The sequence below is a fragment of the Mercenaria mercenaria genome, chromosome 10 (assembly GCF_021730395.1).
Source record: "Mercenaria mercenaria strain notata chromosome 10, MADL_Memer_1, whole genome shotgun sequence".
In the NCBI taxonomy this organism is placed as follows: Eukaryota; Metazoa; Mollusca; class Bivalvia; order Venerida; family Veneridae; genus Mercenaria; species Mercenaria mercenaria.
The window spans coordinates 46,402,359-46,421,525 of NC_069370.1; the positions used below are offsets into that span (position 1 = coordinate 46,402,359).

Genomic DNA, 19,167 nt, shown 5'->3' on the forward strand with positions numbered 1-19,167 from the left:
TGCGCATGCGTCATTGGAGGTTATAACACAAATAGTTGTTGTTCTTTATTCTATATAAAATTGACCTATTTCCAATGACCGCAGCACACATCAGGACCCATTTTAAATGTCTGTAACTTACATTTTCTTGAAGAATATTGTCAGTGCTAACTAAAAATCAAAAGAAAAGTGGGGGTCATGTTTGATGCAAGAAAAATAATTTCAGTCAAACACACAAACTGCAAAATCAGCTAAAAAATGAGACCCCAAATTATACTGGTGGTGTATGATCAACGTTTTCCATGAACAATTTTGTCATGTTGTTATTTCATTATGAAAATGCTACTTACATGTCAAGCATAGATCTGTCATGTGAATTGAGCAAAAAAATTACAAAGAAAATAGGGAAAATAGCTCTGCAGAGCAAAATAACTGAGGACTATTTGTATCCGCCATTATGCGACTACCATTTTTTTCGCGCCATTTTTCTATTTAGTGTCTGTATGCCTTGGACGCTCATTTGCACTCGACTGTGACACAATGCAGACTTGGAGCGCCGGTATAAATTATAGACTCCGGTACATACCGGATTAACAAAATTTGAACGAAAATATCTTAAATGTATATATTTTGTAACCATGGTGATACTAACCCTAACCTTTAGTCAGTATTTTATGCATATTTTACACTAAATGCATGCGGACATGCAAAAATATGCATATTTTTGCCGTGCGCTACAACTGATAATCACTTTCGGGCATGCGCCGAAGATTGCTCCAAGTCTGCAATGAGTTACATCGTTGTGGAATAAGGTCAGTAATTCGGTCGAAAATGTGCTTCCGTGGTGTAGTCGAAAGAAGTCCATAATAATTAGATCCTAATTTTCCCATTTTTGCGCAAATTCGTGTAGAACGAGTGCTTTCATCACCATTTTTCACTACTAGAATACATTCTGCATGAAATGAGACGGTTTTCATGTTCATACTCCCCACATGGCAAGTTTTGCAGATCGAAACCGGAAGCAGGTGTTTATTGCGCGGACGAGAGCAAATATGCGCCATTTTAGGGTAGCAGACCACAACTGACTGGCATTTCACTAGGAACTACATAACCCCCTATTTTCTTTTCATTTTTTCGTTTATTTGTGATAGAACTTTCATGAAAATTAGGTGTAGGAAAAAGTGATGTTCTCTAAAGATAAGTGAAGACGACCTGAAGTTGTCTTTTTTAATATGAAACAAAGAAGGATTTGAATTACTGACCTATAACCTTGTGAATTCTTCTGCCGACCCTGATCATCTGAAAAAAACATTGTAAACAATCCGAGATGAAAATCCACTCAGCGATGTACATAATTTTAGTCTGCCTGATTTATATCACATCCAGCTATGATATAAATGGACAAAGAGACAACTCAAAAACTGGTAATAACCAAAACCCCACAACTATGAGTGATTGTGATATCTTCACCGGATTCGAACAGTTGTTGTCGGGAAACTCTAAATCATACAATTTGGACTCATACATAGTCGTGTTCTACCACCTGAAACACAGTAGATCAAGACCTCTTTCTAAACCAATAAAAATTAAACAGAAATACCATTGTATTCTGGCAATCCTCATAAGTGGTGACATTGCTTTGAATCCTGGCCCTACTAAATTCCCATGTGGAGTCTGCCAGCGACCAGTTGCTAAGAACCACCGAGCGCTGTATTGTGAAGCCTGCTTTAAGTGGCAACACATCAAATGTGCAAATATAACACCAGCCATGTATATATCACTGGGTGAAAGCGACGAACCATGAATTTGCCAAAGTTGCAATTCTCCATTTTATTTACTGTCTCTTTTTTCGAGGATGAGGCCTGTTTTGATTCCGATCATAGTACACAAGACTGTAACATTTCTTCAAGATCAGTTTTCTCAGAACTTTATGATATTAGAAGCAAACATCCAAACAAACTTATCGTAGCACATCTCAACATAAACAGTCTAAATGCCAAATTCGATGAAATTCATGATTTATTATGTGATAAAATTGTTGATCTTTTCTTCATTTCAGAGACAAAAATTGAGTCATCCTTTCTTGATTCTGTTTTTAGTGTGCCCGGGTATAAGTTGGAAAGGCGCGACAGAAATAGATATGGTGGAGGCGTTGCCTCCTATATACGTTGTGACATTCATGCTAAAAGGCACAGGGATCTAGAATGTAATAAACTAGAAAATATAATATATGAGATATGAGGTGACTCTTAATAAAGTCAAATGGTGCTTTATTTGTGTCTATAGGCCACCTGGTCAGCCGGACAGTGAGTTTAGTGATCTGTTTAGTAAAACCTTGGGTAAGTGTATCACCCATTTTGATTTTTATAGTACCATTGGTGACCTTAACTATGATCTATTAACACAATCTAAATGTAGAACACTGACTTATATTATGGAGTTATTAGATCTTACAAACATTGTTAAAAATGCAACTTGTTTTATGAAAAACTGCCAACCTTCACTTTTAGATGTTATTTTACCAAACTCAAAAAAAAAAAAAATATGTATGAAAACGTTTAACTTTGGTACTGGAGTAAGTGATTGTCACAACATCATAGGCACAGTCATAAATAGTAATACTACTAAGGATGAAAAGAAAAAAATACAATATAAAAGTTTTAGAAATTTTAACTCGGACGTTTTTAATGAGAAGATATCTAACATAAAATTACAAATACAAGAAAACCCAGATAGTATAAATCCTGAAAATATAAACATGTTGTATGACGGCTTTGAATCAAACATAAAACAAATTATTGATGATGAGATTCCAACAAAACAAAAGTATCTGAAAAAGACACAAGTGCCATATATGAACAGGGATCTGCTAAAAGCTATTTATAAAAAGAAAATGAACTATACAAAATATTTGAAAAATAAAAACTCTAAATCACGGAAAAGATATAGAAAAAGTAGAAACTATGTAAATAAACTAAAAAAGGTCTCAATAAATAAATATTTCCAAGAACGCTGTATTGGCGAATGCAAAAACACTGACTTTTGGAAAACTATTAAAGCATATTTGTCAAAAAAGTCTAGTATCACAAACTCTAAAATTATACTTAGTTATGATCAAATTATCTCGACCGATACTGAAGCCTCAGAAATTTTTATCAGTTTCTTTGTAAATGTAGCTAAAGATATTGGTAAAGATGCTCCCTTTGATAAAGAAACACATCCCAGTATTCAGAAAATTTCCTTGCAAAAATTTCTTCACGGTGCTTTCAATTTTAAACCAATCAGTCAAGGAGCTGTATCCAAAATCATAGATAAATTCAACAGTAAGAAAGCAACAGGGGTAGACAAAATATCAGCTAAAATTTTGAAACTTGGAAAATCATCATTAGTACCATTTTATACAGACTTAATTAACCTTTCAATCAAATCGGAAATTTTTCCAGACCGATTAAAACAAGCGCAAGTAACTCCAATTTTTAAGAAAAACGATCCTCTGACCAAATCATAGACCTGTAAGTATTCTGCTTGTATCATCAAAAATGTTTGAAAAAGTTTTGGCTGAGCAATTAGCACTTTCCTTTTAAAACATCTTCGATAAATTCTTATGAGCATTCAGAAAAGGACATGGCTGTCAAACCACCCTATTAAAACTTTTGGAAAACTGGAAAGAAGCTCTTGACAATAATCATTATGTTGCTGCAATCTTAATGGACCTCTCAGAAGCTTTTGACTGTTTACCCCATGAAATTGTACTCTGCAAACTCTCTGCATACGGTTTATCTGATCAATCTATAAAATTAATGTCATTATATCTATCTAATAGGAAACAGCAAGTTAAAATACCAAATGTGGTTAGTAACTGGGCTGAAATTAACAAAGGTGTTCCTCAAGGTTCAATTTTAGGCCCCCTTCTTTTCAATGCTTTTATTAATGATATCTTTTATTTCATTAAGGAAGGAAATCTCTTCAATTATGCAGACGATAACACTCTGTCTTTTCATACTCCTGATTATCAAAAACTAGTTACTTTTCTGCAAAAAGAAAGCCAAATTCTTATGCAAACTCTCCGCATACGATTTATCTGATCAATCTATAAAATTAATGTCATCATATCTATCTAATAGGAAACAGCAAGTTAAAATACCAAATGTGGTTAGTAACTGGGCTGAAATTAACAAAGATGTTCCTCAAGGCTCAATTTTAGGCCCCCTTCATTTCAATGCTTTTATTAATGATATCTTTTATTTCATTAAGGAAGGAAGTCTCTTCAATTACGCAGACGATAACACTCTGTCTTTTCATACTCCTGATTATCAAAAACTAGTTACTGTACTTCAAAAAGAAAGTCAAATTCTTATTGAATGGTTCCATATAAACTGTATGCAGGAAAATCCTAATAAATTTCAAGCGATATCTGTAGGTAAGAAGACTCATGATAAAAATCCAACTTTTCAAATAGGTGACAGCTCAATTAAATGTGATGATGTAGTAAAATTACTTGGTGTGGAAATTGATTTTAACTTAACCTTTGATCAACATATAACTATGTACAATTTGTAAAAAAGCTGCACAACAAATTAATGTTCTAAAACGGATTGGTAAACATCTCAGTAAATTAAATAGACTTACAATCTTCCATAGTTTTATCTTATCAAATTTTAATTTCTGTCCTTTATCATGGCATTTCTGTAGTGTTACAAATACTAAAAAAATTGAAAAAATTCAAGAAAGAGCCTTAAGATTTGTATATGATGATTATGTAAGTACTTATGACCAGTTACTAGTGAAAGCAAAATTACCATCATTGCATGTAAGAAGACAAAGAACTATGGCTATAGAAACTTTTAAAATGTTAAATAATTTGGCACCTCCAGTTCTATCTGATCTAATAAATAAACGTTCAAATTCATCATATTATTTTAGATACTCTAATATTTTACAGGTACCCCAGGTCAGTACAACTAAGTTCGGTAAGAACAGCTTTAGGTATGCTGCCCCTGTATTGTGGAACTCCCGACCTGACACTTTACGGCAAACAAATAATTTTAACAATTTTAAAAATCTAATATCTTGCTGGTCAGGAAAGGAGTGTACCTTTGTGGCTTGTCAATAAGTATAACTTGTCCATAATGCAGTGGCATGCATGCTTTTATCAAATCCTTGTTTGTTTTTCTGTTTGACTATTATTTGAATGTTTTTGGCCAATACAGTTATAAATATTATTTTTTGTGCTTCTTAGACTATGTGCTTATCCTCCAATACCTTTTTAGTTTTGTAACCTAATCTTGCTTGTTTTAGTGATTGCTTGCTATCATTCGTATTATCATTATGTTTATGCTAATCTGTTCTCCTCAAACCTAGTTTGAAGGGATACGCTTTCTTAGCTTTGTTTTAGTTTAGAACACATTGTGTCAGTTTGTATCCGACACCCCCTCCCCTTTAAAATCCCCACTCCACTATTCATACCATTTTGTTATTTTGTAATCTCTAATTTTTCATGGTACAAATAAACCTAATTTATGAGTTTGAAAGTATAGAATTTTCCTCAGCTTCCCAGAAGTCGAAAAATTTCCAGATGTTGACAATGACAATGACAATGACAAATCTTATTTGCTCTTAAGCCACCGGCCCATGCAAAACATATACAACAAATATTTTTTTAAATTGCATAGCATGTGCATTGTAGATCATGTTGACAAACATATAATATATAATATTCAGCTACAACATTATGTGAATTTAATATAATGATAATAAATGGCTTCTTCCTACTTATGTAATTATTTGCAAATCTTGTAATCTATTTTTCCTTTTCTTAAAAGCGTAGAACAAGTATACTGCTAATGACTTAATTGTTTCTCCATTTTTGATAGACATTAGAACATTAAATTTATTTATAGTTGGCGGTGATATATATTTTTTGGTATATATAGCTTACGTAGTTCAGAATAAAATTCACATTTTAACAGAAAATGATACTCATCTTCTACCGAGTTGGAATTGCACATTTTACATATTCTGTTTTGTCTTGGCACATGTTAACAATCGATATGGCGGCCGCAAAAAGTAATTCCGAGATTTCGGTAAGATAATTTGACCGTTATTTACGAAGTATATTTATCCACATAATCGTTTATCGTTTCTGTTTTGGTTTCTTAGTTACGAATGTACATGCCTCTGTGGTCCGCTCGAATGTACTTCATCATTCGTGACAATCAAGGCATAGAAAATACAAAATAATTGTTACGTAAGCTTGAAGCTAATTTGCAAGACTCTCGAGTCCGCCTACGTAGGTGTGGCTGTGGCACGACCTAACTTCAGTTAGGTTCAGCGGCTAACACCTTAACCATTGTAAGGATAGAATATGTCGGATACTCTTTTTTTTGTTATACTTGACTCCTTCCTTCCAACACATCATGAGATATGTTTTAACATATCTGAATGACAACTACATTTGCTTTTGCTTTGAAACGTATGAACAACAAGAATGACAGAATGTCACAATATACGCCCGTCATAATAATTTCTTTACACTATCTAGAAACCGTACCATACCTTTTCGCATTCTTAGATTTTTTTTAAAAAAGTGGTTTTTACAAGAACACCGGTTACGATTAAAATGTAAACAACGGACTCTGTCTATAAATTATTTGAATGAATGAATGATCGTCGATCTTAGTCATAGTACTGATTGACAGTGCATGCTAATGACTCCATGTGTTGCAGAAAGGTATTTAGTTTGTAACTGTAATTTCCTATCAATTGATATCCTCTCGAAACTGGTAAAGTAATTGCTTATATTTGGACAAAGCCCATTGTCTTTGCCATTCGCCAGCTGCTAAAAAGGCAAATATATAAGATTCAGTGTAAGTTATATTTCACTGGTACTACCAGTTAGTACGTTCATACTCTAAAAAAACACGTCAGAGAAACGTTTGCAGCATTAGATTAATTTTTTCTTTACACGAAAATTGCCGTTAGGTAACAAAGCGAATACGCCGATAATCCGGAGTATGCCGATTATGATGTTATTGTCACAAAACTGTTCAAGTTCACGTTATGAAATCGGTGCACTTAAACTGCCTAGCTATAGCTTCTGCTGTTGTAGAGAAGTGGTAGAGTGTCTGCCTTAGGTGTGAGAGGTCCTGGGTTCGAGTCCTGGTTAGAGCTTAACAATTTGCATTCTGCTACATCATCTTTTTGCTGTTAAAGGACTGTTACAATTGTTCTATATTTTTAGCTCACAGTATCATGGACCATTATTTAGAAATCCAGATCACAGTTGAATGTTAAATCAAATGCACCGAAGTAGAAAATATTCGCTATATTATGTCCCTTTGATGTTTCTGCTCTCCAGGTTCAAGAAGAGTTATATTTCATTGATCACAAAATTTTCTTATACACGAAAATATTAAATGCTCATAAATCTACGCTTCTGGTTAAAATATTGTCAATATATCTATTTTTGAGAGATAAATGGACATTTGTCTTCATTTCAAAGGTTTTTAACTTGATACCTATGATTTGAAAAACTTAGGTACTATCTCTACACTATCACCTGTATGTGCATATGGATTTTTTTGCCAATTATAAAAAATGTTATGATATAAGTTATTTATAGTAACAACAACGGGAGGTTAGTCCTCAAAACTCTAGATAATATAAGTCCACTCAAAAGTCCTAACAAGGTAGAGATACAAAATACACCTATAAATTGGATGTTACATGCAAGTTGTACCACAGAAAAGTAATCTCGACTTTTTCCTTACGGCCAGTAATAAAAAGTTACAATATAATAGATGTTATCCATAAAGCATCCTTGGAATTAATTCATATTTCACCCTGTGTATTCGTTCAGAAATAGAGGTATTCCAAGGGTGCGAGGTTTTGAACATGCTCAAAATTCAGAGAATCTGTGACTTATTTCCCCCGTTGAATCAGTTGTTTTGTGAAAGAGAGGATTTTATTTTGAAAGATATAACAATCAAAGGGCAATTAGTATGTAGTAACTGAAGAGATTCTGACGAAATTTGCGTGTGCAGCCTGTAGTGATATTTTATGAAGATCCATTAATGGGTTACTTTATTTTACGGGAAATTATGTATTTAACCACGTAACCAGGTTTTTTATCCAAGATGATTCAGTTTCAACATTGACGTAGATTTCATAAATGAAAACATTCTAATAAGGTCGCATGTAGATCAAATAAGATATAAGACATTCTGAGAATCTGTGACTTACTTCCCCCGCCGAAAAAAGGACAATAACTCTTCAGATACTAAAGACATCTGAACGGAAGATATCCTTGAACAACCGCCGTATAATGGTCTATATATGTGTAAAGTTCATGACGGTTCATCAGTGAACTGCTTTTTGTGGGAATTCATGGATTGTAAAGGCATACAGACACTAAATAGGAAAATAGCGCAAACAAAATCGTAGTCGGAATGGCGGATTCAAATATACTTTAGTGGGTTTTTTTGCTCTGTAGAACTCTTATTTTTTTGTAATATTTTGCTGAAATCGCATAACAGATTTGCACTAGATATTTCGGAAGAATTTTCACAATGAAATGATGGCATGACAGAATTTGTCATGGAATCTTAGATCATACACAACCACTACAATTTGGGGTTTCATTTTTCAGCTGATTTTGCAGTTTGTGTGTTTGACTGAAAAAAAATCTTGCATCATACATGATCCCCACTTCATTTGATTATATTCAGTACAGACAATATTGTTCAAGAAAATGTAAGTTACAGGCATTTAAAATGGGTCCTGATGTGTATTGCAGCCATTTCAAATATGTCAATTTTATATAGAATAAAGAAGAACATCTATTTTGTATGTTGTAGCCTAAAACAAAGGGAAAACTCTGACTTTACCGATGTGCTACATTTATGAATTTTTGCACGAAGATCCATCAATAAATTACTTAGATACAGTTGAAAATCCCAATATTTACCAAGCCAATTAGGGGTGGGGGGAAACTCTGTTTTATTTGGAACAAGGCGATTATTACTAAACTGAGTAAAGGACATGTGGTAATTAATAGATATATAAGGCTTGATGATACTAGCTAAAATACTTTTTAAAGTATAAGCATTTACAAGTCTGGACTAATAATGCACGGACGGACGAACGAACAGCCATTTAACGCCATATCTATATCCCTTCACGGGGATAACAAAGTTTTCCTATGATCTTAGGTAATGACCTAGACTTTTACACAAGAAAACGTAGTTTCGTACTCAGCCTAGACTTCACAAGCACGTTTCATATAATTCAGGTAGTGAATATTGTATATTACGAAATAACAAGATACACTTTTGAAAACCTAGTGACCTAGTTTTTCATTCCAAATTTCCCAATATCAAATTCGTCCCAGATTTTATAAACGGAAATATTCTTACTAAGATTCATTAAGATTGGGTCAAACTAATCAAATCGTTAACAGTTGATTTGTGGACAATGGACGACTGACGCCGTATCTGTCGCCTTTACTAACAGCTCACCCTGGCAGTGAGTTGAACAAGAGGATCCTGTATTTCTTCTCACCTTACGTTGTTGTTTCCATAGATGAAATAGTTTCAAACTTTCAGACCTATATTCGATAGTGAGAAACATGCTGACTTGGTTATATGTATTTAAGGGGGAAAATGTTGTCAAGGTGTTCTACGATTAGACCTAGTACTACTGATCTTCAGTTCTATTAAGGTATAGGTCCATGTTTCGGAGAAAAAAGTTCGAACGTCATCAAATCATAGAAAGAAAACATTGTTTTACATGAAAATGTAACAACATATAAAGAGCTTTTATATTATTCTACAAAACAATTGTCAATTTACTCATATATGTATTGAATTCCGGAAAGGGACTGCATAAAGGGGCCACACTTCTGTACAGCTCACCGCCTTTAAAAACTCAACATTTTTAAAATCTATAAGACAAGTTGCGCTATCCCGCTCTCTCCGTCGTCGAAAGATGCGTGTTCGGCCGTCGGAACCAGTTTGATCCGAAATTCATCGACAAACAACACGTTTGCCTAGTCAGCCCTGGTAAATCTTAAGTGACGCCTTGCCCATTCTAACCTTGCTCGTCGGTGCCTAGGGGTGAGAAATGGAACCTTCCGTGGACGACGGTATCGCAAACCGACGGCCCTGAGGCGATTACGGATGGTCTGTGGCCAGCATGACGGTTGTGTGTACCTACGGTCTGCCTCGCTGACTCGGTTGCAGGTATGATTCGATTGCGTAAGTGGGACAGAACAATGTACCTGTCTTGGTGATACGTTGTTACTCTCCCCTAAGGACGGTGTGGTTCATTAGTAACACTTCCGGTCCGTTGAAATTTCGCCCATCACTGATTGATGCTTGTATGATGCCTATTGAAGACACTTGCAGCTTGAAATAGTTTTTAAAAAACATGTTAAAACCATACAAAAACAAGAAATTTTGTGTAATTTTAAAAAATCGATTACGAAAAGATTATTACAAAGTACAACGTACCTCCGGTTTGGAGCATTCCGACGGCTCTACCACGTTCTTCGATAAACATTTTGGCCATGTTTAATGTTTTTACTTTAGCGCATAATGCAAAGAATCGACTGAAATATTTTGTGTCAATTTCCATGGTTTGCACGTGATTTTCGAGCCAAAATTTTAGAAGTAAAACATTCGTTCCGCTTGGGCTAGTGGACACGAGTTTTACCTGTATAAATTGTTAGACCTTGGTGTTTATAGACTTGCCATTTTTTGTGTAGATCTATACAGTAATTGTTAAGACAGGGGGTCGAACGTATTTGGGCCCGTTAAAATTTTAAGCGAGAGCAAAAGGTTATTTAAGGTGATGTCACTTTTTGAATTTCCGGTGAATAACAAAAAACCAAAGAATACTCAGTTCTTTCCAAAAACCGTTATATCATGATTCAACCAAATAGTTTCATTCGTCTACCAGAAAGGAACAATTCTTATATCTTAATATTGAGATTTGATACCTTTATAACAGACAATAAACTAAAACAATAGACATTCATATGTGACGTCGGTGAGCTCAACAAAGTAATTTCAAGCACAAATATTAAATAAATGTGGAATATAAAGTAAGTTGCACATTACAATATCCATCCAAGATACTTTCAAAAACAATGCATTTGCAGAATAGAGAGATAAAAATAAGTTTGACAGCTCGCGAAAACTAATGACAAATTTTGACAGGTATATGATGACTCATGACCTAATTAATTTTTTTCTGTTATTTCTAACTTCCAGATTGATTTTCATAAAATGGGTATTCTTTATTGTAGCTTACAACTCATACATTTAAACAATAAAAGAATATATTGTTACCTCACTGTCGTTTTGTCTATCCATCTCTCGTACGAATTCCTATTGTTTCAGTCATTTGTCAGTAATTAGAGCAACTCACAGTGTTGCAATCATACAAAACACATCCCTTGTTTTCACATAGATATTGAGGATTTATCTAATTAGCACATGTATTGGAAACACAATTTCAATACCGACTGTGTATTGTAATAATGCTAAACTATCTCAGTCGTGACGTCTCCTTAAATGAAAATGGCGGATATCAGCGAAAGTGAAAGTAGGTAAGTACACGTTTTACCTAAGGTAGCAGGGTACACTTCGAATTTTGGCCCCCGTCAATATTTGTTATAAATAGAACTTCGTGATTTTGGATGTCTGTAAATTAAGGTGAGAGATAATGATTATTAATTCTTTAGAAAATTTATACAGCCGATACATGTAAAATTCTGATGTCAGTTGGAAAACTAACTGCTGGTAGCTTTGTATGATCAATGAGACACCTTTTCGCGGAAAAATTCAAATCACGGAAGGGTTCTGTGCTTGTTGATTGATACTCAGGAACATTTTCGCTATTTTGTGAAAAAAACGAGCTGGATGGGCCTCCATTCCGTTTATATCCTGACGTTCAGTAAGGACTATTCAATTGAGAAATGCAATAAAATTGGGCATTGTTCTTGCAGCGGGATCATTGCAGGCTGTTCAAAAAGTGCAAAATTGATGATTTTAGCATGCTATTTTTCATGGATGGTGTAAACCTTTCGTTTTGATAACTTTCTTTATTCTTGTATGAGAATCCTGATCTTGCCATTAATTAAAAGCACAAAACATGCACGCAATTTATAAAATGGCCGCCCTGGTTCTGCTCATAAGGGAAGTGCAATATTGCGACTCGCTACATATAAGAGCGTCCGTGCCCAAAATTTTCGCATCTAAGTGTACCCTGCTACCTAATTTATCTCAAGCTTGCTAATAAAGTCGTCCGTACATCGTGTTACGACTACATTGTTGAGTATGTTACAAGTTATAACTACGCGCGATGAAGTTTGTTAAAAAGTTATTGAATGCATGAAAGTTGTTGTGTTTGTAAACAACATATGGACACGCCATCTGAAATCATGAAATATTAACGTTAATTAACGTTGATTTATTGAAGAAACGCAGTAAACAAGCTATGTGACAAAATGAATTACAAAAAAGTGACACTCACTTGTGCATTATATTCAGAAAACGCGTAAGTACGTTTATTGGTTTCATAAAATAACTGTACGCCTAAAATATGCTTTGTTGAGGCAGATAGTGTGAATAAAGCTGTAGAAATAACGAGCAAATAACTTACATTTCAACACATATCTGGTTATATCGTTTACCGTTTAAAATACTGAATGGGTGCAGAATTTACAAATTTTATATCTAGCTCCCGTACTTCTTAGCGCTTGACTTCCACGAAACAGCTTAATTTAACACATTTGATAAAAAAAGACATTGCGTCTGAACTCATTCATCCTCCACCTCTAATCCATGTGAGCAGTTACGTGCAGAGAACAGGTACTACAGAATCCAGGAACACTGGTTAGGTTATCAGCCCACCAAACTGTTGCATATGTATATTTATTTTATGCTAACCAATGGAATATTGTATTATATCAGTTAAATATTTTCATATCTCATCACTCACACTGTGAAAATAAGAAATATATATTTTCACACTGTGAGAGATATATCTCCGATCTACTTGTACATTGTGTATGAATTTTAAAATATTTGCTTAAAACAGGATGAAAATTGTAGTCGTACTTTGCCCATTATAGTATATTTCTCGATTCAAATTATTTTACTTAATGAGAGTTTCATAACGTCATGCAGCAAATCGTAAAATAACATGGAACTTTATATTGTGTGCGTCTTTCTAACGTCACAACATGTCTGACGTCATTCTGTTTACGCGCGCCTGTTTCCCGCGCTGAGATTAAAATTTGTTGCAAAATGCACATCTCAACGTAATCAAACATAAAATAAAAAGAAAATTTGTATGTTTGAATAAATATGGAATATATCTCACTGAGAAGTGAGAAAATTTTCACATTTTCACTCGCGCTATGCGCTCATGAAAATATTTGAAATTTTCTCACTTCTCAGTGAGATATATTCCATATTCTCTCAAAACAAACAAATATCCTCTATTTATCACATGTTTGACGTCGCATGAGTGTAATAAAGCCATTAAATAAAAACGATAATACACTAGTGTAATAAAGCTTTGACATCGACGTCGTCTCTAGTATAGGCAACGTCGGTCAAATTGACTTGTTTATATAGCAAAAGAAAGTCGAATTTTTAATTTTTCGACAAGAAAGGATGATATGTGAAAAAAAGAATATTACATTTGTGACTATCCACATTGAATTTATTAAACTCGTTGAATAAAATTGATAAAATGCTCGGCAGAGCCTCGCATTTTATTATTTTATTCAACTCGTTTAATAAATTCAATATGAAAAGACACTCATGTAATATCCTCTATATATGTATAAACGGTGTTATGAATTAGGTTTGAAATAGTAGACACTCTGAAATCTATATAGCAAAACACAGGATAATTGAGCACCCCAACTAAAAAAGTGGCAGTATTTTTAACAATATACCATTTTTGCATTACATTTAATTATAATTATAATATAATCAGCAATGCTTAAATAATTACAACAATATTATGTTGACGTCACGTCGACATGATATTTAGCGCCATATTATATGCATCGAGAAATATACACTCGGCGGTATGTACGTAGTTCCAAATAGTTTCAACTTGGCTGCGCACTCGTGAAATTATTACGCCCGGCATATAACCGCCTATCGTGTAAAAATAGTGTTAAAACAGGTTTTGCTATACATTATTTCTTAGATACATTTGATGAGGATTTTCTACATGTGAAGTTAATATCATAATTATTAAATATTATAGTGGAAGATGGCCATTGATATGTTGAAGGTTTGGTGAAATTTATGAATTTTACTTATATACTTATATACTGTGCTATCATTCAACTTCCAATATATGTTTTGAAATCACCTAAGTCTCAACAAATATATATTCTCAATACGAAAAATAACCCGGTAGTGCAAAATATATGTACACAATTAATCTAAAACCAACCATTTTGAGCGTACATAAAGGTTATCTAACTCATGTGCATTCGTACACTACATTTCTTTAGCGATGGGTCTGCTTAATGCATCTATGATTAATAAAATAAGGTCGTAAGCTTCCAGTTAAATATTAGATGATGTAAAATATAAAAAGCAAAGCTTACCTGACCAAAATAGATCCAAATTGATGGGTTTTTTTAATAAACATTTCGTTGACGAGAAAGCGAAAATTGTCAGTTTACACTCAGTAACTTTTTATATACGACATAGTTTGTCCTTGTAGAAACGGCATTATAACAGCTGAAACATTTGTCCACGCGATGCAGAGTTTTAATAACCCCAATAATGTTGAAATAACATAATTAAAAAAAAAATACTGACATTGTATCTTGTTTACATACTGATGTCAGCCATTTATGATTCGCGAACCTTTTGCTCTCGCTTAAAATGTTAACGAGACCAAATACGATCGACCCCCTGTAAGAAGTCGCATTTTATAAGGTGTCGGTTTATAAGTTTTGTTCATGCAGTGTACATAGGGGTAGCGTATCATGTACAATGGCGCATGATAAACATAGGGTAAGGTATAATGTACAATGGGTATGATATACATAGGGGTAAGGAATCATATACAATGGCGAATGATCTGCATAGGGGTAAGGTATCATATACAATGGCGCATGATATACATTGGGGTAGGTTATCATGTTCGCTTGCATTTTATTTCTGGTCTAGTGGTAGTGGGTCTATATCAATACATAATACAAACGAAATTTCTGCTCCATGCGTTTGTGTACATACTGTAGTTTATACTAATTTATATTAGCTTGATTGTAATGAAAGCTTGAATCTTATTTGAATAAGTCTCAAGACAGCTTCCTGTAAAATCAAGTACTCGTGTCATATTTCGAACCCATGGCCTCCGGAATTGAGCTACCGCCGACACCGAAACCATCAGACCACCGCTTCCCGTGTGTACATAGTTATAAAACGTTGCTTTCAAATAACTTAGAAAATATGAGTTCAAAATACTATATCTGGGTAATTATTGTTAAAAGCTGTACAATACATCCACATTGACAAAACATATTATAATTAGAATGAAAAGGTTCTATTTCACATTTTTATAGTTTTGAGAAAATCGACTTTAAAGGTTTTGATGCTCTGTATCAAGTCAGGGAAACAATTTACAAAAACAAACTTTTGTGCAAATATAAGTTATATCAAAACTTTTGGTAGATACACGGGGTAGAAAACAACATTACTTAAATCAATATAATTCTCCCACAGGCGCGGAGTATTTGTGATGGCTTTTTGTCAGTGCAATGTATGTCATAAATGACGATTTTGTCCTTTCGATTTGCAAAATTTGAATTTTTATTTTTGATGTCTGGCCTGGCCCATAATAATGACATCAATTTTAAAAACACAAACTAGAAAAATAAAGAGCAGAGAAGAAAGCAATTTTTGTCGGACTTCACTTGGAAAATTCCTTTCCTTTTCAGTTTGATGAATGCGCCAGAAAAAAAATTGTTTTGATCCATAAACTCTAAAACATGTGAATGTGTATTTCTAAAGAACATATTGATGGCCTACCAATATTGTTTTAAATGTAAGCGTATCCAAATAGTTTGTTCAGTGTGTTGCAATAATTACCGTCTGCGTAATTTACGTAATGATATTGACAGTAGCTGTGCAAATGTTTCGCGCAAATAACAAATCTGCGCGTTTTGTAATCGTGCAGCGCAAATAACCAATTTGTGGTTTAAGACATACCGATTTTATTTTCCGACAAAATTTCATATAAAATTGTTTAAGATATAAATGACAATCACCATACATGCTTGAAGAGCAATTCTGTTTTAAGTGAGCATTTCTTTAAGTAATAAAAAGGTTGTGCATATATTTGTTTGCAGTAGATATTTACGTCCTTGGTACTTTACATACAGGGTGACCCAGAATATACGTCCACTTAACAAATGTTAATAACTTTTCACAGACGAGTCACACATAAGCAAATTATATCTCATTTGAAAGAGTACATACACAAGTACATAAGTTTTTGTACATTAAAAACTTGTCTTGATTATTTATTTACAGTTTCTATAATACATGTTCTAAGTGACCGCCATAATTTTGCCTGACCAGCTCAATCCGCTCTCCAAAGTTACGTATGACGTTGGCACAAGTGTCTCTTGAAATTGTTCATATCTCTCCCCGAATAGCGGCTTTTAACTGTCTAGTGGATGTTGGTTTGGGTAATAAACATTGTCTTTCATTTATCTTATATATATTTTATTTTAGATGAAAGCCTTGTCGGTTTTCAAAGAAATCACGCGGGTGCCAATTGTTTGCTCTAACTAATTTAAAACATCATTTGCAGTGTAGGGGTCGCCCCGTCTTGTTGAAACCAACAACTTTAAATCACTGTTCCCTTTCTTATCAGTTCTGGAATGAACTTATTCTGCAGAATTTTCAAGTATCGTTTAGCAGTCACGGTACAACACTCGCCGTTCTCCTCGTAAAAGAATAGTCCGATTATTCCGGATGCACTCGTGGCAGCCCAGACGGTAACTTTCTGACTATGCAGCGGCTTCTAGTCATGAAAGTCAGGTTTGGTGGATGCCCAGAACCTGATGTTTTGCTTATTGACATAGCCATCAAGATGAAAATGTGATTCATCGCTAAACCAAATACTGCCTGTTAATTCTTCATGTGACCGCATCCATTCTGCAAATGCAAGCCTTGCTGAAATGTCATCGTCTTTTAAGTGCTACATCATTGAAATTGTATAAGCTATTAGCTTCAAGTCATATTTTATGCACTGTAGATTAGCTCGTAGATCTATTTGTAATTTCACTCAGTACCTTTCTTACAGATGTTCCGGGAGTTTCTCCTACAACTTCAGAAACTGCTTGAATCAGTTCTTTGGAACGGCAACGTCTTGGTCTCCCGGTATTATCTTTCTTACGATCTAAAACTGTTTCAGGCTGCTCAAATTTTCAAACCACTCGAATGATTTGTTTAGTGGAAGGTGCCTTTATTGATGGATGCAATTTAATCAACTTTCTTCGCACAATTGATGGAAATTTGCCATTTTCATAGTAGAGCCTAACAATTTCAGTACTGTCAGCTATCTTGGAAGCCTGAATATGAATAACGTCATTTATGACCTCACAAGACGTTACCGTGATGTCGCATGACGCCATTCTGGTAATGAAAGAAAACTTGCATCAATTACCTTTCATTTGAGACCAAATTTGTTAATATTAAAGCATTTTTGACAAAGTTATTAACATTTGATAAGTGGACATATATTTTTAGATACCCTCTACTTTTCCTTTAAAAGTCGTGTTTAGAGTTACTTATCGCCATCCCAGGTGTATTTTATAAACACTTACTATTCTTAACTTTTCACGCCTCTTTGTTCAGCATTCATGAAACCCCGTCAGACTGTCTGTTTGACTAGGGTCTACAACAAAGACACCAGCATCGTTATATCACCTCCTATTATATCATTACTACGTACACTGCTTTGTTTGGCGCGGAGTTTCCTTTTGCTGCATCAGGTAGCAACTTTCGTACTTGTCAATAGTGTAGATATGCCCTTTTACCAGAAACCTTTATGTTGGAAATTTAATAGTGAAAATATTCTGTTTGGCAAATAGGTCTTTATGCTGTGAAATGACTTTAGCTAACTCCAACAATAATGTATAGCATAAAGGTATATTTGCCATAAAGAACCTTGTCCTTTTCAATAGAATGGAAACAAGAGGTAAACATTATGTGTAAAAGGTTTTTTGACAAATAAGTCATTTTACATTGTACATCAACACCTAAAAATACTAAAACCATGCCACAACATCCTGAAAAAGTTCATAAAAATGATAACAGTATCCCATATAAAGTAAACACAGGAAAAGTTAATGATGAACGCGTAACCATTCTAAATATAAATTGTAGATCAATAAGAAATAAAATTCCAGAATTTCACCTTCTGTTAGACCAGTTAAAACCTCATATCATCGCGTTCACTGAAACATGGTTGAAACCAAATATTTGTTCTTCGGAATTTTGTCCTGAAGACAACCAATTTCAAGTTTTTAGAGATGATAGAACATTTTACAAACCTCATGAAAATGATCAAAATAGTCTGTTGTCCTTGTGGAACTCTCTACAGAATGTACCTAGAAATAGCATAGTTTGGATACTAGGCGATTTAAACATGCCTGATATAGATTGGACGTCTGGTACAGTTAGGAATTCTTGTAAATTTAAATCATTATATGAACAATTCTTGGAAAATCTTACAAATTTCTACCTGGATAAGGTAATAAAAGAACCAACAAGAGACAACAATGTTCTTGATTTATTCTTGACAAATCAACCTTCTCAAGTTCATTCCACCAAAATATTACCTAGTCTTGGATCGTCAGATCATAATACTGTCTTTCATGAAATGAACATCAAAATTGGCAGACCTCGGAAAGTAAAACGTGAAATCAAACAATTTAAAAAAGCCAACTGGGATTCATTCAAGTCTGATCTCAATGAATACTTTAATAATGTTTTTGTTAAACTCTCATCTAATGACCCAAACATATTGTGGGAAAAATTTAAAAATAAAATCAATGAATTATCAAGTAAATATATACCAACTAAAATGACTAAACCCAGAAGTGATCTTCCCTGGGTGACAAAAAAGATCATTAAA

The 19,167-nt window shown here is 34.0% G+C and overlaps 1 protein-coding gene across 9 annotated transcripts in view; it reads left to right on the forward strand.

The window, feature by feature from the left end:
* LOC128559906 (uncharacterized) overlaps window positions 1–4,875 on the forward strand; it is a 28,502-nt gene extending 23,627 nt beyond the window's left edge. For 3 of the 9 annotated variants that reach the window (XM_053552979.1, XM_053552978.1, XM_053552976.1), the window contains exon 3: window positions 2,039–4,875. In XM_053552979.1, the coding sequence (XP_053408954.1) occupies window positions 2,210–3,487 (1,278 nt within the window). In that variant the 5' untranslated portion in view covers window positions 2,039–2,209 and the 3' untranslated portion in view covers window positions 3,488–4,875. The remainder of the gene's footprint in view (window positions 1–2,038) is intronic. The other 6 variants (XM_053552980.1, XM_053552977.1, XM_053552975.1 and 3 more) reach the window with 2 other exon arrangements.
* Window positions 4,876–19,167: the final 14,292 nt, after the last annotated feature.